The 23138-nt window shown below is 38.4% G+C and overlaps 2 protein-coding genes across 3 annotated transcripts in view; both read right to left on the reverse strand.

The window, feature by feature from the left end:
- Positions 1-7089, reverse strand: part of dgkaa (diacylglycerol kinase, alpha a) — a 29927-nt gene extending 22838 nt beyond the window's left edge. Inside the window, exon 1 of the mRNA XM_084720399.1 lies at positions 6911-7089. The gene's annotated coding sequence lies outside the window, so the exon portion shown is untranslated. The remainder of the gene's footprint in view (positions 1-6910) is intronic.
- A 3175-nt stretch (positions 7090-10264) lies between these two features.
- Positions 10265-16812, reverse strand: rnf41 (ring finger protein 41). 2 transcript variants are annotated; one of them, XM_084720401.1, is made up of 7 exons: positions 16677-16812; positions 15695-15788; positions 15470-15585; positions 15103-15374; positions 14226-14361; positions 13290-13393; positions 10265-11828 (listed from the first exon to the last, which is right to left on the reverse strand). In XM_084720401.1, the coding sequence occupies exons 3-7, from the start codon at positions 15557-15559 to the stop codon at positions 11474-11476; spliced, it is 957 nt and encodes a 318-aa protein (XP_084576527.1). In that variant the 5' UTR covers positions 15560-15585; positions 15695-15788; positions 16677-16812; the 3' UTR covers positions 10265-11473. The 2 variants fall into 2 exon arrangements, with proteins under 2 accessions (XP_084576527.1, XP_084576526.1); XM_084720400.1 differs by having other exon boundaries at positions 15686-15788.
- Between the last annotated feature and the right edge of the window lie 6326 nt (positions 16813-23138).

Here is a 23138-nt window from a genome sequence, read left to right on the forward strand (position 1 = left end):
TGAACTTGGCAGACTGTTGTGAAGAGTTAAATACACACTTAGGCCTGGATGATAAAACAGTGAAATGTATCAGCAACAGACACTTTATCAAGATCAATAAGAAAAACGTTCAATGAAATAGTTCAACTTAAATGCATGAAATGCAAACTGCCATGAATATGCCCTGACTCATGCAGAGTGGCACACAAACAGCCGATCATTTAACAGGTGTGTTGTTCAGTACATGTGACACAACAACATAGTGGAGGGAGAAAATGTGAACAGATGGCGAGGGAACTGTTTTTAGGGAAGTTAACAATTAATCATTATTGCTGATGAGAATTGAAACAATTGAAAACATATTTATCGATAATTAATTGATAGCCTAGAGACAGTAATTGTGTCTCATTTGACATATTGTGTCTGGTGGAGCCATTTGCTGAATAAGGAAACCTAAAATGAGCAAAAAAAAAGCAAGAAAAAAATGAAAATGAGGAAAAATTTGAAAAAATACATACGTTTTGGTTGCGCTTTCAACAAACAGTCAAGAAAAATGCACAAAATTTGCAACCCTATTGTTTATAATAAAGGACAGGTCAGCTTGCAAGTATGACTGTTTCTTTTACCTGTTAAATAGAAAGTTAGGTGTTTAAATTCAAAATAAAATAATTAAATTATTTTTTCACCTGGTCTTTATTAAAAATAGGTAATTAACAATTATCAATAATTATCTATATCAAATGAACATTTTATTGTGTTAAATTTTTCAGCTACATCATCCAGCCCTGGATAGGTCTTTGTGAATGTGATATCATGCCTGATATCAACATCATTTTACCATCAATTACACAAAAACAAAACCAAAGCAAATGAAAGGCTGAGGTGGTTTTCAATCCAGGCTGATGAATAGGACCTCACTGTAAATGTGTTGTTCACACTGTTGTCCACAGGTGTTATCACACATAAAAGTGCAGCCAGTGCAGGTATCAGTGATGGCTGCCTGCACCGAACAGAAAATCAGAGCACTTAAAGGACAAAGAACATACTGAGTGAAAGAAATGAAATGATATGAAATAACGCCCACTCTTTACATGTGATTTGGATCCATTTGGACTTTGAAAGGTTCCCACTGTCCTCACCTAATTCCCTAAAAAGGTCAGCAGCTCTGCCTTAGCGGTTCTGTTTATGCAGCCGATCAGGTGGACCAGGTCTGACATCAACAGCAAAGTGACACGTGAAGGAATCATGAAAAGCCATCTGGTTCAGACCACCTGATTACAGCCTGAGACTGTTTATTCTAAAAATGTGCTCCTGACTCCCATCTTCAAACACAGTCTTATAAATAAATAAATGAACTAAAAATAGGCCTGAAACACACCTCTTATTTTAGATGACTCCTGGGTGTTGTTTTTCCTTTCCTGTTTTTTTTTACTTTTCAGAGGATGATGAGCTCATGAGCGGCATCATGTCTATTTTGTCTCCTTACCAACTGAGTGTCATCATCATTATTGTCTGAGATCCCGAGCCTATCTCAGTAATCTGATTCCTCACTTCCTGATTAGATAATGATTTGCATGAACGATGTGGAGTGGGAATCAGGACCCGTCAGAAAATGGAGCACAGGAAGAGGCATTCCCTGCACTTAGAGGAGAAGACATGAATAGTGTAATATGCACCAAGCCGAGTTGTCTTCACTCTCAAACATGAGACAGAGTTTTTAAAAACAAAGGCTCCATCTAAAATGAGCTTTCTGGAACAGGTATAAATATTCCAGGAGGTTTGAGGAATGTCTGAGGCTTGTTCAGACTTATTACAGACCATGTGACTAACTGCTTCTGGGCAGGTTACACTGTTCAGATCAAGTTCAATGGTAAATGCTTTATGGGGGAACTGTTTATGTAGCTTTATAGAAACATTTATGTGGTAGAGACTCTGGTGTGTAGACATGAGAAAGATTTAAATGTGAACTAACACAGCCATCATTCAGTGTGATTTACTTTGCTTCACTCGAGTGACAAACAGTCTGAGGTATAATTCTGTTTGAACAAAATGTCGCTCCATATAATCAGTGCAGAATAAATGGCGCAGCATGTTTTCTGAGCTGAAATGCATGAGAGCTGCGGCCTCCTGGCTCTATGTGGGGTCACTAGTGGTTCTTCAAATAGCGGTAAAGAACAATTTAAATGTCAAAGTGGTTCTTCAAGTAGCAACAGCTTGTGAAAGCAACATCTACTCCCCCATAAACCTATGAAAAACTGTCTGTTCAGAGCCTGACACGAGCTTTTACTTCTGACCACTCGACTGAAAAACACCAAAGCAGCAGCTTTATAAAAATTCACACAGTGAAATAATTGGAGAGCCAGAGTGGACAGTTCAACTGGCATTTTCTTTCCTTCACACATGCCATGCGTTTTAATTATAAACCCGTAATGTCTTGATGAAAAACTGTCAACAGCTATACAGCTCTCTCTTTACGAGAATGATTTCAAGGTACACTTGGGGATGACCTTTTTCCATGCAGGCTAATGTTTGTGCAAGCTGTCATAACGCCCACGCCTTGTGTCAAGGAAATCTGCTGTTTTGCAACACTTGCACGGTGCAAGCCACTGACTCCGTCATTCTGTGGTTGGAAAACACTGCGTAGGCTCTCTGAACAGAGAGAGAAGTCTATATCTAATGTTTGGCATTTGTTTTCCTCCTGAAACTACAATTCTCTTCACTGAAGTGTGCACAGATTGCATCAGGTTAACAGAAGGGGGAGGACAGACATGCTTGGTTGCTATGGAAAGTGTTTCCCTCCATCAGCTGCTCTCCGTCAGAGTGCTGCCACGGGTGACTAACAGGTAGGAGGAGGCACAGACAGAGAGGGAGGCAGCCGGCGTAGGGAAGAGGGGAGCCCAGTCAGTGCTGTAGCGGTGAGTCTTCCCCCTGCAGCTCCACCCTCCTCCCACACCATGAACCCAGTTTGGCCTTCAAAACCAGAGGCCAGGCACGAAATTGCATTCTACATGTAGATGCTACTGTGACTCACTCCATGAGCAGGGGAATACTCCTTTACTATAAATGGACAGTTTGCTCAAGGGGTCACTTTGCAGGCTGAGCCTGAAGTCATAAACCAGCAGGAATATTGACTTAGTGGAACTATCAGAGAAAAAAGGCACTTCTTCACATTTATGTATCCCTAGAGCTACAGCCCCTAACCACTACTTCCCCTAGCTGTTTTATATTGTCACTTCAGTTCAGTACCATACACATCGCTTTGCTCTGTACTGAAAAATGTGTTGCTGAATCTATTAAAAGCACCCTGGCTGAGATATGGGTGTAAATCCTGGATAAGTGGTTTTTGGGGGGAATAATACAGATATGCCTAATGAAAATAATGCAAAAATCAAGGTCAAAATGTAAAGATCACAGCTGAGCATGGTCTGTCAAAAGGGTGCTTCCCCTGGTCTGCTAGTGCATGGTAACATTTGAAGAATTGAGCGGTATGCAAACTACAGCAGGCTTCGTTTAGTAGAGACACTAGAGAACTTGAGCACAATAAACAGGGATTGCAAATCAGACAAAAACACGAGAGAGAAAAAAAACCAAAAGACATTCACCACAGCATGAATCACAGATTTCTTGGAAAATGTAGGCGAGGCTTTGCTCGCTCCATGGCTTCAAAGTGAGGACTGCCCATCACTCGCAGTTCAGACTTGAATGTGACTTACATAATAGCTTCTTTTGTGGAGGCAGCCTTGTAGAACACCACACCACCACTCAGGAAAAAAAAAACCTCAAACCTGCCTGCCCAGACTTATGAGGCTGCGTGCTGTCATACAACAGCCACACTGCTTTTATGGTGTACGTGTTTGCACGTATCAGGGAGTCTCGCCTAGCTCGCCCACAGATCTATCTATCCACAACTGAAAATGAAACATTAAATGTCACATTTTTTTCAATGATTCAACCTGAAATGCAATCACGTAGTATTCACCACTATCATGTCAATAACTCAGGGATCCAGGGTCTCAGAAAGAACTAAAATACTGCATATTTGATCATATTTGCACATGAATCACTTTGTAAATATGAATGAATGAGCCTAACTAGGGGAGAAGAGTGAGGTAATATGTTAGAGCATTTGAGACTTCAGCTGCACTATGACGTGATAATAAAATAATAACTTGGGACTTTGTGAAATTCAAGCAGACTCGGGGTGATGATATAATGCAGGAAGTGAACGCTAAATGGGAGATACAAATACTGCATTTAGAGAAGTGAAATAGTCTATAAACAAAAGGCATTCATGCTATTTCTCTGATCATCCTACCACACCGCACAGCAAGTCCTGACAGTTTTAAACGAAACCACAAAATGGGCTCAATTCTAGTTCATTTACAGCCTCTAGCTTCTGATGTAAACATTAACAATGGGACAACTGCCCTGACTACAGTATTGACTGCCTGTGCCTGAAAACCCTCTTGCAGCTAGAAACAGAAGAATACCACCGCGCTTTGAAATAACCTGCTCGTAATGAACACACAGCTCGATCAAGTCTCAAGTGTCACCTGGAATTAAAGCATCTCAGGCAAAAAGAGGGGGAAAAAATACACACCAGAGTAAGTATCGAGACTTTCCTGTATGTTTAGTTTTTCCAGTTACGATGGGGGCTGAGAGTCACATTCAGCATTTGCACTCAAATTACAAATGAAAGGGGAGCTTTTGGGTAAAAAATGACCACACAGCAGCGACAGTGCCCACCAACGCCCATCATCATCTACTTCACATGTTGTTGAGGGTTTTGCTGTCCCAAACAACAAACACAGTGAAAATCCTTCTATTTTGATCGAGATGTCACTGTCCTCATCGGTGTAGCACCATATCCTACAACAAATCATTAATCTCAGATAGGTCTGGGCAATATATCAAATTTATGTCAAAATGTAATATGAGGCTAGATACTGTCATAGATTTTGGATATTGTGATATGGCACAAGCGTTCATGGTTTTAAACAAGCAAACTAAAAAATGCTTTTTGTGTTCCTTGGCTTTAAAGACAGCATTACAGTAAAGTGATCTATCTTTCTAAACATACTAGGGCTGTGTATTGGCAAGAATTTGGTGATACCATCGCAACAAAGCGGTTACAATTCAATATATTGTGATACTAAGTATATATATATCACTATTTTTTTAATATAATGTTAGGAAAATTGTCATAGTATAAAAAGCACACTGCCATATGCATAAAATCAGTGTTATAAGTTAACTTTTTCATACAATCAGAACAATAAAGATAGATAACACTGCTATCTAGCGGTCAGCATGTTTGCCAACCAGGAGGAGACTCCTGTTTGTCATTGCCCTCTCTTTATATTCCTCCGGAATGACAATTCTCCTGTATTTCTCCCTTTTTATGACAGATTTTAACACCTTTTTTCCCTTTTCATTATCAGAATCTGTTTCTGACTGACATTATACAGTGTGTGTAAGCCCTACAACTCTAAATGTCCACTGTTTGCACCCAGACAACAATACAGCTACACCGTACCAGACTTCCTGGAAAGAATTCCTGTTTCTTGAGGAAAGTTTTAAAGGAAAGGGGCATGCATTTTGTAAAGTCTGCTGTGTCAGTTTGCTTTAAGGGGCAGGGGAAAAAAATAAATGAATGAAAGAAAACTTGTAAATATTAGTCAAGGTCAGAGAATTACACAAGTTCACACTAGAGGAGCAAATTGTTCTGTATTATTTCCTGAGAATTAACAGTAAAATGTAATTTAATTTAACATAAAAATGCTGTTGCAGTGAAAGTCACCTGAATGCAGGAAACAAAGGACGTAAAACTCAGTTTTTTTGGTTTTGAAGTCCTCCCTATTTTTGTGGTCACAAGGCCAGTAAGCATGGCAGCACAGGCTTTTAAACACGATACAAAATGAAACACCAAAATGCCATGAATGAACCTTTGCATGTATCACGGTATCACAATATACAGTTTTTGGGAAGCAATACAGTATCATAAAACATAGCATCACAATACTCATGTGTATCAATATTTTCTTACACTCCAAGAATTTACCCGACCGTTTTAGCTATTCTTTTATTTGCCTTTAACCACTTCACTCATTACATACACATTATTGATGATTATTTATTGTAAAAAAAAAAAAAAAAAAAAAGTCACACTGTGTTAATATTTTGTGAAAGCACCATTAGTGTTCATTACAGTTTCATTGATTTTGAGGTATTAATAAGGTCAAAAATACTGAGATATTTGATTTTGACCACAGCACCCAGCCCTAACCTCAGATCCTGGTCACTCTGATAAGATCCTGTCAAACAAGGGGCAATAACAATATAAATCTGTTTGCGCAATATACCAGTGACAAGTTGTAGCATTTGTTGGCAAGTTGAAATAAAGGCACAGTACACAAGAGTATTTTCATACGTGACACCTAAAATACTTCAAATAGCCTCTCTGTCACGGTCTCTGCTGTGACAGATGAATTGCTCAATCCTCTAAATAGACAGAGAAGGGTTCTCCCGCGAGTAACTTAAGTAGCCTGACATTAACAGTCATGACACACTGCAAAGGGAACTGAAATGATGCATGTTTATGAGGTTTAAAAGGGAGGCAGCGGACCGTGCGTTAAAATGCAATAGGTCTGCCCTGCCGGTTGTTGTTCGCCTGAGTGAATTACTCTGTTACAAACACTTTCCTTTTTTAAAAAATCCAATGCACACAGATGAAAGCCGTCAGTTGCCACATGCACCTCCTTCGATTTCACAATAAATTCTTGACAGCAACAACGAGAAGCTAAAATTATCGCCGTGACTGTCTGTAACTGGCGTTTATCTGCAGCTGAACGCCGATCAGAGCTGCACTGAAACTTCAATCAATAACGCCGGAGTCCGGACCTCTTGCGGTTTGTTTTTGAGAGTCGTTTACCTTTATATCGCCGCTCCGTCGTTAGTCTTTATTGAGATCGTCGCGGTGCAGCTCGGCGACCGGTCGGGATCCCGCTTTCTGATGCGAGGCAAAGTGGCCGTTAACTTTGAACGGAGGGTTGCAGGCAGGTCGGCGGAGTGGAAGCACTGCGGAGCAGAGACTGACTGTGAGTGAGCGGATCCCTCCAATCTGTCTGTCATCAAGCACCGCCTCAGCTGCTCCGCGAACCAATACACACCCATCACCGCCGGCGTCCATCCATCATCTGCAAAGTTATAATGCAGCTGTAACCTGGAGCAGTGCAATTATCATTATGCCCTCTTTAAGGCAATCAATGCCATGTACACTAAGTTATACCTGGCACTTCTCTTATTAATGTTTTAAACACGTAATGACTGTAGTAGCTACATTAACATTGTTTATATTGAACCTTAAAGGGACAGTTCATACCAAAATCAAAAAAACATCTTTTTACCTCTTACCTGTAGTGGTATTTATCCATGTAGATTATTTTGGTGTAAACTGCAGAGTTTTCAGCTGTAGAGATATCTGCAAGTGCCATCTATGGTGCTAAAATTAAATTATCTCAGTCTCTCACTCAAGGTAATTCACAGACCTTGTTGTGAGCAGTTTCAGGTAAGGGTTATTTTCTTTCTTGTTCTTTCTAAAGTAGTTCCCACATGATAACATCTCACAACAGGGTGTGTGGATTATCTTGAGAACCCATGTTATGATTCCTGTAAAGAGATGTCTCCACAATTCAGCAACTCACACCAAAACAATCTGGATGAAAAGATAGCAGTACAGGCCAGAGGAAATGCATGTTTGATTGCAGGGTGAACCGTCCCTTTAAAGTTTAGTTGGTAGTAACTAATAGTCTACAACAAGTTTTATTGCATGGATTTGTTAAATACTCTACTCTGATTGGTCAATTACAGCATTCTAAGGTCTGTTATTGCTATGAAGAACACACCTTTGCTTGGATACAGTTCTGATAATAGACTGGAAAAACAATAAAATCACTGTTAAATCTCTATAATCATTTTGAAATTAGTATTTCATATCAAATTATTGATTTTCTTTGGTACACCACGGAGAAAAAGGCAGTATAATGTACAGTGAGCATGTCAGTAGTGCAAAATAAAGCAATAAAATAATTTTAAAATTAATATTTTGTGTCACATACATGTGTGCCTTTTTTATAAGGAACCATGTAATAAGCAGGATAATGTACATGTCATTATTGTGGAATAAATTCCTTCAGGATGATTCAAGACCCCTACGCTTCTGGTCAGGGTCCCGCATCATCCAGTCAGGATTTACGTCACAATAATGACCTGCTAACTGTACATTATCCGTTAACTCTACATGTTTTACCCAAATACAGAAAAAGCCCAAAACCCTTTGTAGTAACACATAATACCTGCATATGAGCTAGGTTTGACTATATGATTTTGTGATAAATGCCACAGGTTAATTAATATAATATGTAGCTATCTAATACTGTACAATATACTGACAAATAAAACACGTTACAGTAAGTAAGATTAAACCATGACATTGAACTTTACAAGTTAGTCTACTCTAACTCCTGGTTTAATTTTTACAAAAAAGCCCCACAAAGACAAAATGTTAGCTTACTTATTGTAGAGCTCTTATAACAGCCAATAGCTAGCTAACTACAGTAACAGTTGTCCTGACTTGGCGGAGGACGCTTCACTCATATCCCATTATTTTCTCACCTTGGTGTGGCTGGACTTTTGTTTTTTATATTCAGCAGCCACTTTCCTGACCAAAAAAAAAAAATCAAACAAAAAAAAATCACAGACGAAGGAGTGTCCGCCCACTTGGTAAAGTTATTTTGTCAATTTAACAAATGGTTTGGCTGGTTTTCACCTCCAGGGGTCAACCGTCAACGTTTCACTGATGCTGTTGCTATGGTTACCTGGCAGTTAGACGTGCACTGCGCATTGATTTAGAAGAAAGTGATTAAATTGTTGATGGGAACTTGATGATGAGTTTAACGGTCGCCTGCAGCCAATCAGAAACTAGCATTTTTTTCTGGTTTGTCTTTTTACAGCTCACACAATGGTGGAATGTAACAAAATAGTCCCCTTTCATGGCTGCCATATTGATATTAAAATGTAGGGTTAACACAGGTGTTGCCAATAATACTAATTAAAGTCCCGCTCAAGTTAGTTTTTACCTGAATTAAACAGAACCTTAATTAGTATCATTGGTAACACTTGAATTTACCCTTTTATTTCATGTCAAAATGGCTGCTGTGTAAAAGGTCAATAGAGTTACAATACTGCCCTGAAGTACAAAATTTAGGTAGGTTACTTGTATTTTAATTTAATATTTCCTTTTAAGGCAAATTTATAGTTTACTGCATTGGATTTGTTTGACAGATATGGCTACAGTTTACTTCATCTACAATTTTACAAATACAATTTATGACAGGTTTATAAACTATGATGCGTTTTGTAAGAGTACAACAAAAGTAGTTAGAATAACATTTAGCCTCAAATAATAACATAGTGACCCACAGGGACCATTTTTCTTACATCAAGCAGTTTTACTTTTGGTATTGTAAGAATACAAAAACACTTTTGCTTAAGAAACCTTTTCAATTTAGGAATTACTTATAATAGAGTATTTTTACAGTGTGGTATTTCCACTTTTACTTAAGGATCTGAATACTTCCTCCACCATTGCATGCATGTTTGTGCTGCAGATTTCATATGAATATGCTGCTTATAGAAATGTAAATATAGAAATCATTGAAATATATTCCAAGACATATTCTGACGTTGCTTGATATGAGGACTGCCATCTGCCTTGTAGCAACCAGCACATCACATAATAATGGAAGTCCACAATAACGGAGCCACAGTATTTGGTAAAGCACATGATTTCACATTCCAGTGACCACAATGGCGAGGGATTAGGCTCTACAATGAGGACGAGGCTGGCAAGAGAGGATAACAGACATGGAAAGCATGTGGGTGTCTGGGTTAGACAGAGAAAACGAGAGTGAGTCAGGTCAGAGCAGAGTAGTCAGCCCTTCCTCCCTCCCTCTGGGTTTTGTGGTTAAACTTTCCTCTTCATTTTCTTAACCTGGATCGACAGCTTTTCACGTCTCCTCCTTGCTGCCCTGATTTCTTAAAAGCTTCAAATCATTTCTCTAGATTGAAGTTTTTTACATAATGTTTGAAGCTGATGTTCCCTTAAGAAGTGTACCTCCCTGAAGATCTCTGATGACATGGTGTGGTTAAAATAAGGAACTGCATTTTTTCCTAATTAAAGTGCTAAATATAAAACCTCCCAGTGAGAAAATACATTCTTTTGGGATGACGCTTGACATTTTTTTTTATTACTTTCTCGTCTGTACAACACGGTACATAACAGACACAAAACAAATAAAACATTGACAGGGAAAATAATAAAGGGCACAATCCAAACTCATCTGTTTACTGCACTTGTGTGGGCTTTTATAGCGGACGTCTGAAGCCTTGTTTGTCTTACAACAGCAATAAGTGACTAATGGTGAAACCGCTCAAGGGCCATAACTGTCTTTACAAATATTTTTTACAATCTCCAAGTTATGGGTTTTTAGTGACATGTAAGTGAACAGATGTTTGCTAACTGTGAAGAATGAGATCATTGTCTATAATTCAATAATCAGAAATAGACATAAGGATCGTGCGACCCATTATGATTTGTCAAATAAAACTCATTATACATAGTTAAATCCCAAATGTTGAACTTCAAATTTAACACTTAAACTGGACCCAACATTCAGACTATATATATACAACTGAGGCAACAAAGAAAACACAAAATCAATTTTCTTCCTGCAATAAACTTCAAATGCACCGAAAAAGGCAAATTTCCATACATCAAATGGTAACATCTTCAAGCATGTTTGTGTAAAAGGCAACACAATAAATAAAACAAATGGCACAGAAGGTTTAGACAATCTAAACTGAGAAGCACAATGTCTTGTGAAATATTCACAGGGAACTAAATACTAAAAGCAAGCACGCGATAAAGTCTTCCGAGTCGACGTCCCTGCAGACAGTAACACAGGCTGACGAAACAGAACTGAGATAAACAAAAAAAAAATCACAATCTAATTACAGTGAGAGGAATAAGAGAATGACATTTATAATTCAATATAGTATTTTGTATTTACAAGCATTTATACAACTGAGGACATTAAACGGGGGTTCAAGCTTATTACTATATTAGGACATGGAGCAGAACAATCAGATCATATAATGCACCAAATATAAACCTTGTAAACATCACATCTCACCTTTTATCTTAGATATCAGTCAGATTAAGTTTCTATTTGACAGGTTCATAGTATATATTTGTCCTTACTTTAAGGCATAGGTATCAAGCGTAGGAGTGAGCCTCTTTCAAGATTTTATTTTAAATAAGCCAGATTTGTTCAGAAGGTTTCACTTCACTGAGGAAAAACCTACTCGTCACAGCAAACCCCCCAAACAAAAAACGTCCCCACTTGTCTCTGGAGCAGCTCAGCTAGCTGTACAGTTATAAGATCTCCTCCACTCCGTGCGCAAAGATCATGACCAGGCCGGGCTCCAGGATCATATCCTCGCCCATATGCTGATTCTCGCAGGCCATCACCACCACTGCCTGCTTGCCAGGGATACGCTTGGCAACGTAGTTCTCATAGTAGCGCCTGTTCATCTGCCGTGTCTCGAGCGTGGCCAGTCCCTGCGGCCAGTTACGCTCGTGGGCGTTCTCGATCAGGTCGTTCACGATCGAGAGGGGACAGCCGCTGTCGATGAGGGAGCGCTTGATGACCGCCTGGAGTACGGCGTCAGGGGTGGAGATCATGCCACCCCAGCGTGTCACTCTGGCAGGCTGCATGGAGTTCACCCACCTGAAGATAAGATGAAAGGCACAAGAAAATTAGTGGCTGAGCTGCAGCTCCCTGACAAAGTTAGTATTAAACAGAGTGCTGCAGGAATGAGTCCTAAAAAAACAGCAATGACTTTGCATTTTTTTTCCCTCCAGTTCCCTCGTCTCAAAGTCAATTGGTTTTTTTAAATGGGTTTTTGGTTGGATGCTTGAATCAAGGTCTGTGGTTAACACAAGATTAAGACATTTTCATGTTTTGTGCTACAACAGTAAATATCCTACTTGTGAATTCTGAGGTTTTTATATGTCTTAAAGGAGCAATATGTGAAAAACTGCACATGCAAACATGAGTACTGCAGTCCAAACAGCAAATTGGATTGAATTGGATTGGTTGAATCCCTATTTAATAAATGATCTGATTGAAGCGAGTCGTTTCCCTTCATCCCCTGCTCGCCAGACCCGAGCAAACTCAGGCAGGCTGCAGAAAACCGCAGGAGGGCAAGTCAAGTGCAATATTGTAAACTGACATAACATAAAACGAGACCTCCACTGCAAGTTGATCAGCTGTTTATAACTGCCAGTTGTCTGTCAATGTAAAGCAAAGCCAGTTATCCTGAAAACAAAAGCTCAGTGCTCTGAAAATACACACTCTGGAGTCCAGTGACTGCTTGTCTTACTGCCTGCCAGACTACATTAATATATTGATTAATTTAACCGTTGTCCACATCTACTCCCTCTAAATGATTGTTGATTATTTCTTAGAACTCATAAACAGATACTAACTAATTCTGCAAACATTTGGCATTAATATGAACTTTATTTAACATGAAACAGGCAAAAAAAAAAAGTTATTCTGGCCTGGAACGGAAATTTTAAAAGAGGAGAGAGAGTAGCAAGTCAACTTAACATGTTTCCCTAATTTCTGCTGACATATCATGGTCATTTTCTAATTTATTACAGTAAATATATTAAAGATTTCTCCTTTCAGTGAATCTGATGTTCTGTTCTATGACACAAATCACGTCAGTAAATGCCCCACTAGTGATTTATGAAGCTTTAATGTGTCTTAAAAAAGGTGGCGGCTAACGGGTGGCTGAATGAGACTACAGAGGTTTGTGGAGACATTAAATGTCGTCATATTGAACACTAGTCACGTAGTGGTGGTGATGCTGAAGTCATGAGGCTGTAGTGCATTTCGTTTATTGCCTAACATGACCTTTTACTTCTGGCAATTGCAATTATGCTTCAAAAATCATACAAGTGGTGTTTGTTTGTGAAGATTATCTCGCTAAACAAAATGTGTCAGTATCATAAACTTGTGTTTGCCATAGAATTTATTTTCTGCACTAATCCAAATGTAAAAATCCCATGAGCTATTTGTGGACAGAACCAGACCAATTCTAACTTCCAGGCTGGCCAACAAAAATAAGTCAACTCTGCAGCACCCTATACTAAACAGAAGAGAAGATGAAATTGTACTTACTCCAAGATTTCATTGTACTCGATGCTCTCCTCAAGGTTTTGCAGGTTTGGGTTTGCACTGCGTATTGCTCTCATATAGGCTTTTAGCAGCTGAATGTCCCGTTTCTGAAAATTAAAAATACTGTCTTCAGAGACTGATTTCACAACATCTCTTGAAGCTTAACTGGATTTATAACAATTAACTAGTTCAGTGGCCTTGAAATGCTGCATATATCAGGATGTAATATATTTATATCAATTTCTTTGGATCCAGTATTCTGCCCTTGACTGATTTTTTTATTGGATTTTTTGACAAACAGCGACACTTCATCGCTTCAACCTTGTCAGATTCCAATAAGAATATATATTGCAATAGCAGTGCCTTACAGGGTTACATGATAATTATAAATATTCTTCACCTTCTTCTTTATGTCACTGCAACATGACAAAAATGTCATATCAGGGTATTGTGGTCAGATGTCCAAAACACAACGCACACAGCATTAGACCTAAAATACTCAACTATTTTCTACTATGGTGCTTTTTTTTTAAGAGACACCTTAAACTGAACTTGGACATAAAAGTTCAAGTATACAACTTTTTAGTCACATTAAAGATTTTATACAGATTACCAAACACAAACCAGACACACAAATCAAAAAGAACACAAAGACCGACATTAATTCCAAGGACTCCGTCAGGCAAATATTCTACAAAACATCAAAGTCTGTATCCAAATGTTGTGAGCAGTTAATAAACCCACATCTCAGAAAGCTTTTTGGTGACAGAATTATTGTGAATTATAGTAACTATTCAGCAGAAAACTCTTGGTTGCTATAGAGAAGTAATATGCTCTTGGCTATTTCTAAACCTGTTCCAGAGACACGTGTAAACAATATTATTCAGGATTAGACTTACAAAATATCTTGTGGCTAACTGAGCAGGGAAATGTTCTTACTTGTTCTCCCAACTGGTGTTTATGCTCTGCCACAGTTTTCTCCAGCTCTGAAATCTTTGTCTGTTGTTGCTGGACGACGCTCCGCAAGTGTTTAATGCAGTTATGGTTGGGCAGCTCATCTTTGGGCATCTCAAGCCTGCAAGAGTGGGGGATGATTTACTACCACACCATACGGAGGACGAGTCATACATGCTCATATACATACAAAATCACATATTTATAATAATTTCACTTGTAAACTTAGGAACTGGCTCTAAGTAGGGCTGGACAATTTGACATTTTAAATTGAAATTTTATTTAAATTGCAATTTGCAGGTGGCCTGGTAGCTCAGTTAGTAGAGCAATCACCCCATGTACAGAGGATGTGAGTCCCCTGCAGCGGCTGTGGGTTTGAATGTCACCTACAGCAATTTACTGCATGTCACCACCACCCAACCCCCCCTTCCTGTCACATCTTAATCTGTCCTATAAATTAAAGACATAAAAGCCCAAAAAATAAATAAAAAAAAATTTCAATTTGCAGCACGACAATATTTAACTTAAAATGGTGTTTTGAAACACGTGTGATTGAAAACTGCAGAAGGCCAGAGATGTTCTGGTCTATTCATCGTATTATATATTAAGAAAACATTTTTGTTTGGCACAGATCCCCACAAAAATCAAACCATTATCATTTAAAAATGTTTTTCAATGGAAATTAGAATAATGGTGTAAAAATGATGATTCGCTCTGTGCAAATCACAGCAAATAAATAATTAATTAGATTTTTTTTCTGAATCTTTGAGTCCTAATACTAAGGGGCAACAAGAAAATCCTAATCAATACACCCAACAGTTAGAGTGCAGTGTACATTTTCTGCCAAATGGAAGCCACTCACCCACATCCCTCCTCACAGTTGACAGGCCTTTTGGGGTTGTGCTCACAGTCCTTGAGGTGTGACTGCAGCTGGTCCAGCCGCAGCGTGGCAGTACAGCCAAAACCAGCATTGTCACAGCTGATCTGAAGCTTGGACAGCATGTTGCGCATGATGCGGGGCACAGGCCGGAGGTGAGCTAGCGTCACTACCGTGCGGTCAACCGGACAGATCTGCTGCTGGGCAAACCACTGTGTTATACAGGCATTGCAGAAGGCATGCTCACAGTGTGGAGCCTGAAATGAAAATGAGCACACAGAGTCCAAAAGATTAAACACTTGAAACATGACGCTACAATTAAGAATGGGTGATCTTTCAGGCATGGACTTGCCTGCACTGGTTCTTCGAGCACTCCACTACATATAGGACACAGCAGGTCTTCATCCACCTCCCCTTGGAACCTCGTAACGTCGTACCCCATGGTACATTACTGGGAGCCACAACCTCCTGTGCAACACACAACCAAGATTTTTTTTTTTCAGACAACATAGCTGCATCAATGTCTGTGTATATGTAGATATTTCACACACAAATACTTTAAGCCTACCTCACTCACAAAAGGCCTCAAATGCTTCCATTCAGCTCTTGTTGTGCTGATACATCATATCTGGCAGAAATAATCTGTCTGGCAAAAGAGACACAGACGCTTCCTGCAAAAAATGATATTAGTCACACTGATTATTTAGTTTTTAAAAGACTGCTGGAAATGTGGTGGTAAGATTGTGCTAAATGATGTAAGTCCAAATGATAAATACAAAATCAATGCAGTTTATCTACAGACATTTAAATGGCTGAGAGAGCAGTGATTTTAAAGAGCTTTGTCGTCATAATCAGAATACGCTGATAAAATCGAGTGAAATAATACTATCTATTAAGCATATTTGTGTTTTGACTAAATCAATGCAACGGCACGATGACTCAAGAAAACTGAGCACACCGCTAACAGTTTTATCATTCACATCCCAGAGCCCAAACGCTACGTCCTTGATCCGTCACGTAATGTGCTTTTCTAACATTATCCCCGACATGTGAAACTGCACCAGCCGGGCTCCAACATCTGAGGAGAGCATCCTGTTGTCCCAGCTGACTGGTGGTTGACCTAATTTCGGTGAAGGCAGCACATACCGGTCTGGAGGCGATTTACAGATCCCTTTTCCTCCCATCGCACTCAGCATGTCTTGCACACAAGCTAACTCCCCAATGCTAACGTTAGCTACGTGAATGATGTTCAATCGCTGTTACAGTCACACTAAATCGTAATGCATTAGGGTTCACGATGAGCTAAACTGGAGTCACCCTGTATAAATAACCCATCGCTTGAGTTCAGGTGTCAGTATAACGCGTTCGTCATGAATTAAATGTGGCTAAGACTTGCTAACTAGTTAGCACTGTTAGCGTCTACGGTACCGTTGGTTTCCTCTGGATATTAGCCATCGAGCTAACCAGACAGACCTCAGTCTGGACAAACTACACCGACAAACGACTGTGTACAACCAGCCACAGTAGGAGTAAACATTATAACTCACTGATATACTTACGTTAATTTGTAGTAAAACCGATCCTAATCACGATATTAGTGTATTTTCAGACGTCCTACTGTAACTAGTAGCTCGCTAGCCACGTCCTGTGCTACATCCTAGCTACACTTCTGTGTCGTCGCTACGCAGGCACATGACAACGTCATGGCGTAAAACAGAAGCTTTTGATATGATTGGCCCCTAAAATCAATCAATCTATCAATCTGTATATCTATATATCTATCTTAAAATGATCCTGTAATTATTTAATTTTTTTCGTAACTTTTATTTTAATTGTCTTTGTACAATACCCAACAGGTACTGGATTTTTTGGCCAATGCCAATAACATTATTAGGGAGTAAAGAAAATCGATATAGTGGCTGATATTTTTAGACCAAATATGATATACAGTATATATAAATAAACATACATTTTTTTGCAATGATCCCTTAAATATAGCTATTAGGGTTGTCACAATACCAGAATTTACTTTTTTCCATTTTTTTAAATGAACAACCTGCACACATGTTGGTACAGAAAAATCACAAAAGACTGTCTGGCCTTTTTTTTTTTTTTTTTCATTCCTTCAGTACTTCCGAAAGTAAGAAGTCTATTGTTTTTAAAGATGTGGTATCTTAAGTACAATACCTCAATACCTTTGACATTCTTAGTGGTTATCAAACACTTGTGACAAAGATATGTAATGGATGTAATCATTTTCTGTAATTATTTTACAATTAAGTGCTAAATTTTATAGTCCAAAGTGATATCAGGTCACTGAAACATAAACTTTCACTATATATTAAGAAAAATATACATAAAATGCTGTTCATAAAGCTAAAAAATAAAAATCTGCAACATGTTCTGTAAGAAAGAAAGTTTTCATATTGGTGGTTATTTAACATATGTGCCAATATGGATAAACACTGAAATCCGATACTGATATTGGGCCGAGAATATCATTCGGCTGATATATCTGTCTGGCACTACTTTATGCATACACAGGTAAAACAAAAAAACATGCCAATGAAACATACAACTGCAAAGAGGGAGTTATATATTACAACTAATAAGATAGTTTATTGTATTATTTTCTTATTAGGGCATTACATTGCTGTCAATAAAATTATACAGTGCCAATGTCTTTATTTCTAAAGCTAATCATTTTTCCAATTTTCTGTTAAACACATCTCAGAGATGATTTAGATCCTAAATGATAAATCATATATTACATTTAGAGTAACTGACATGTATCAGCAAATGAATATTAATATAATTACATGATGACCTGTGGGTATCTGGATGAAATGTGGAATGAATGTATATATTTTTCGACTTGTGAAAGACATTTCAGCTTCCCCTCTCACTCAGTGTGCGGCAGAAGGTAAACAGGAAGGGAATGAACAGCAGCCAACATGCAGAAAGTACACTGCATGCAGAGTGAGTGAGAATATGGTTCAACAGAAGGAGGAGCACATTGAAAACATGAGTCATCACTCGCCTCCAGTGTGATTACATGTTCCAACACCACCAAAAACCAATGTCATCACACAGCGACAGGCCATGTGGCTGAGTTGAAATTAAAACTCAGCTCCAGGCATTGGTAATGTAAGCACAATTAACTACACCCGGTTATTGCAATACTTACATTTCTTTCTTGCTGTTTGGTCTTCGTGTGGATGTTCTGCTGTTGTCTGAATAAAAATATTTGCTCAATGCATATACAGTTCAGTATTATACTCTTTTGCCTTTATGTATTTTTTTAATTGAATTTTAATTTTTGAATTTTATCAGCACAAAAGATGTGTTAAAAACAAAAGGATATAAAAAAAAATAAATAAATAGCAATGAAAAAATCTGCAGTGGCTTGTAGTAAAACCTGCCCTTTAATATTTATAATTTATCCTAATACTATGGATATTTCTCTCCTTGTAACACATGTCAAACTAAAGGCCTGCTGGCCAAATCAAGTCCATCAGCTTATTTCATGGGACCCATGAGAGCTTGCAAAAACAATTTTGTTTGCAAAATAATTTTTAGATAAATTGTAAAATAGTTACACTTGAATGTCTGCTTGCTATTGTTTTTCAGAGATGAATGCAGAGGCAATTATGCAATATGATAACCACTAAATACATTTAGTCTTAAATTTTCAACCGGCCCTTTAAGGATGACCATAAAATGCTGATGTGGCCCAGGATGAAACTGAGTTTGACACCCCTGCCTTATAATGACAAGAGAAAAATGCAGAAAAACAAAACAATAAATGAAACAAGCACGGACACACACTCTGAGCACAGTAACTATGGCAGATGTGTTTATTCAAATTAAACTTGGCAGAGTTTTGATAGAGTAAAGTAACACTCCTTTGTATTTTCTGGCATGTTGTCCAAGAGTTTGTGATAATAAGAAATGATCAATATGCTTTGTTTGTCTGGTCGGATATGAATGAACATTAGAGTTCATTAAAAGAAGTTATGAAATACATTTAGCAAGTTTGAAACAATCATTTACACATAAGGGTATATGTTTGACAGATATTAATGTAGGAAATGGACTGTTTAATGTAACATGGGAGTGTCTGAGAAATATTCCAAGGTACACTGGAAACAACAGTGTGGACTTAAAGATAAAACTAATTTATGTTGATACAGTAACTTGAAAGTTACGATCCTGCTAATTAAAACGTTATTCTGGGAAAACACACCCTGCAGCATGACTTAATGAGGTTTAACAGTGCTGCAGCAAACACTTCATTTTGGTAAATCCAATCAAGTCTTTTTCTTTGCTTCATCTTCTCTATCAGCTCCGCGTCTGAGTCAAGATAAACGACTCAGACATGAAACAAGAACCGCTTTTGGTTGTGACGTTTTCCACTGAAATAAAGATGTCATTAAAAGTTTTTTAAGATAAAGATGTAGAAGTTTGTCTCGAGATGAAGCTGAAGGAAAGGATCGGCAGGCAAAGAGGGAGAGCAGAGAGGCAGTGGATCCAAAGGTTAACCACACTGCGACCTGATGGCCAGACTGCAATGAGACAAACTGTGTGATAATAACATTAAATTGTCTTTTTAAATGTAATTATCAACATAGAGCAAGGTGTGAAATCTGTCACTTCACTGTGATGATGTCTGTCTGACAGCTAAAACATCAGACACTGAGAACAATGATATCAATCAATAATACCAATATTATGTGCAGTATTACTTTTTCAACATCGTGCAAATTGCTTTTACTTTTTGCCAGTATTACATTTTTTTTATCTTAGTTTGTTTGACTTATTTTAGTTCACTTAACCCATCTTTCTTTTATTATTATATTAGCCATAATTTTTTGCATTCACTTCCTATACACTTTATAGTTATTGCTGTTGTTTTTAATTCTTATGTTACTGGAAGTTCTGGCACAAGAATTTCCTGTTTTTTCTTTACCTTTTCTTGCACTGAGGACACTTGGGCCTCCACATAATGGTATTTATTTTGCATGAACAGAGGTCTCCAGGGAAAAGTCAGACAAGGAACCTGGCTCAAGCAAGGTCAGTGATAGGGTCTTACCTCTAATGTGTCATTCCTTTTTTTTATATTTTATAATATGTGTGATATTGTGATTAATTTTGGCACTTACGGGACAGATGGAACTTTTTTTCATGATAACCAGTGCTTTATTAACTCATTAAAAGTGCATCTGACAGAAGATAGTCATCTCAGGCTGCTGGTTTTGTTAATGGCGACGCAACTTGAATTAGTTTTTAATTATGATTTAATGGTAATGGAGTTTTTATTGCTTTTCACTGACATTGAAAATGGAAGATAAACGTATGTGGTCCACTTGCATAATAGGAGAAATGTGTGATCTTTGGTTAAAAAACAGCAGCCACATGTTAAAGAATGCACAACGTATGTCTGTAGTTGGTGCCAGTAAAGGAAATAGTGTCATTTGATTTGACCAACTGTAAATGTATGAATATGAAAAATGTTTTGAGATGTTCAAAGAGAAAAATGAATATTTGTGGATATCAGATTTTTGTGGCTGCGTCCATTTTTTTTTATTATAAGGTGCAATATTTTAATCAAAAAGTATTCAGATTAAACTACAGTTTTTCGTAATCAAATTGACTTGTAATTCTAAATAATTACAAATCAATGTCATTTGCATTCATCAACTGACTACATGTCAAAGTAGTCTGACCCAACCCTGCACAATAAATGTGATTAATTTGTGGTAACTTCAGGGACAGGGAGTGATGGAGGGAAATGTGCCGCTCTTCCCTGTTGCCTGTGCAAACCCTCGGAGTCAGGAACCTAAGATTTATTTTCTAATTTTCTTTCTTTGCCTGCCGGTCAGAGCTGCATGAAGGTAGCTCTTAGCTATGTTGGTGATTTAAACATAATAACCTATTCAGCATAAAACATGTGAATGTGAACATGAGACCAATGTGACCTGAAACACTGACTGTTTATCAAGAAATGAGTCCAGACTCAGGAAATATTTAGCAATAGCACTTTATTGAACACAAACAACCCTAAGCCACAATACTGAATGACAAGACCAATTGGCTGCAGCAAACATTTTATAAAATAGATTCAGGTTTAATGTCACTAAATTGTTTTTTTTTTTCTTTTAACGTCAGAAAGACAGATGCAGGTTTTTCCAAAACAGTGAATGATCTTTTACATATTTAACATTTTTGTAACAAATTATCATTCACATGTTCACACAAAGGAATAACAAGGCAAAGTGCTTTCAGGATTGCATTGTCGAAAAAACAAAACAGAAAAATGAATGGCTTGAGGTTTAGGTGAGACAGTGGGTGAAGGGGTGGGTGGGGTGATGGGGGAGTGGGGCTGGTCCTGTCCTGGATTAGGCATGGGTGGGTAGGTAGGTAGGTGGGAGGTTAGGGGGCGGTGGATGGGTGGGGGGCCCTGGTCAGAAAACCTCAAACCTTTCACCTTGTCCTGTACCCCTTGTAGTCAAACTGAATGTAAAATGTCGGGGCAGTGTGGAGACAGACGCCTATCTAGCAGAATTTGGTTCGGAGTGGACAGATGGATTCGAAGGCATACGGCTCGAGGGGCTCAAACTCGCCCTCGTACAGAATTACAAATCCACCGTTAACTATCTTCCTCGTGACAACCTGTGGTTTCATTGCAACTGCAGGGCAATCAATGGCTGACCCAGAATGAAGCTGTAAACGTTCAAACAATGTATACTATACGGCTAGACAGGGAAGTATACGCACAAGAGGAAACCAAAGAAATAGATGGTGTTAAAAAAAAAAGCCAATGCATGGTTATTTATTTCCAAGGAGATGAATCCTCTGACCATTCGCCACTGAATGTTAAAGGGGATAGACTATCATCATAATCTGCATCATAACATTGTCTGGCTTCACATTCCAGTGGTATTTTGTCGTATAAATGCTTCTCATAAATATTTTTTTTCAAACGTCAAATAGACATATACACATACAGCACAACCAAGCACACTTTTTATGTATAACTACCATTGCTTATGATAAATCTGTATTCCCGTACTGTGAATAGACTTTTTTTTTTTTTAAGTCAGAACAGGTGGAGAAAGACAAACAATACTCAAGGCTGCAAAACAAGGAGGTAGGAGAAATGCTACTGAAAAACAGCAAGTGATGCTAACATGATCGTTCACTTAAATAATAGCGAGATAACGCCAGGCTTCGGCTCCACTTCTTGAGCCGCGCCAGTGCCGACAGTTGCTATTCCAGTCAGCATTAAAGGAGCGGTGAGTAACAAGTGAACGGTTAAGATTTTCACCTCAAAATAATGTGCAATATTGATTTAACCACCAAATTTAAAAGGACCAGAGTGCAGGATTTCGTGGCATTTGGGCACTAATGCAGGGGTGGCATCAAGTATGGGTGCACGCCATCCCTCGCCAAAAGTTAGCCTAAATTTGGAGCATTATTAGCCCCCTTCCCGACAGGCTAGCATGACATGGTCGGTACCAAATGACCCTTCGTAAGTCCCACCCCCTTTCGCTCTGTGCTCCAATAACAGTTGAATAAGCTTGGTACTAGTTAGCAAAACACTAGCTAACTAGCACACTAACACTTGATGCCGATTAGTGAGCTAGTTAGCTAGCATTAGCCAATGTTAGCAAACAAAACACAAGCTGACTGGCTAGCTAATAACTGACGTTTATTAGGTAGCTAGTCTTCTAGTGTTTTGCTAACATTAGCTGACTTAAAATGTGAATATTAAGTGGCTATGTGGCTTTTACAAGTCCCCCAGCGACATCTTTTAATTATCTTCAAAATGTAGTTCTTTTCTCAACGTAGCATAGCAAGTCCAAGAAACAAGAAAGGAGAAAGCTGACTAAGATACCAAGCGTGCACAACTGCAATTGGTGTGCAGAGAAAAAAGGGGCGGGGCTTATGAAGGATAAATTGATTCCTTAGGTCCTGTAGTTTCTTATGATACCAATGTCTTCACTAGCTTTAAAAAGGAG

This window comes from Lutjanus erythropterus, chromosome 6 (genome assembly GCF_056507025.1).
Source record: "Lutjanus erythropterus isolate fLutEry1 chromosome 6, fLutEry1.hap2, whole genome shotgun sequence".
In the NCBI taxonomy this organism is placed as follows: Eukaryota; Metazoa; Chordata; class Actinopteri; order Lutjaniformes; family Lutjanidae; genus Lutjanus; species Lutjanus erythropterus.

Coding starts and splice junctions, on each gene's coding strand:
- rnf41 (XM_084720401.1), bottom strand. CDS start 15,559: ATGGGGTACGACGTTACGAGGTTCCAAGGGGAGGTGGATGAAGACCTG. Junction 15,375..15,469: donor TGCTCGAAGAACCAGTGCAG/GCAAGTCCATGC, acceptor TTTTCATTTCAG/GCTCCACACTGTGAGCATGC. Junction 13,394..14,225: donor AACACCAGTTGGGAGAACAA/GTAAGAACATTT, acceptor TTTAATTTTCAG/AAACGGGACATTCAGCTGCT.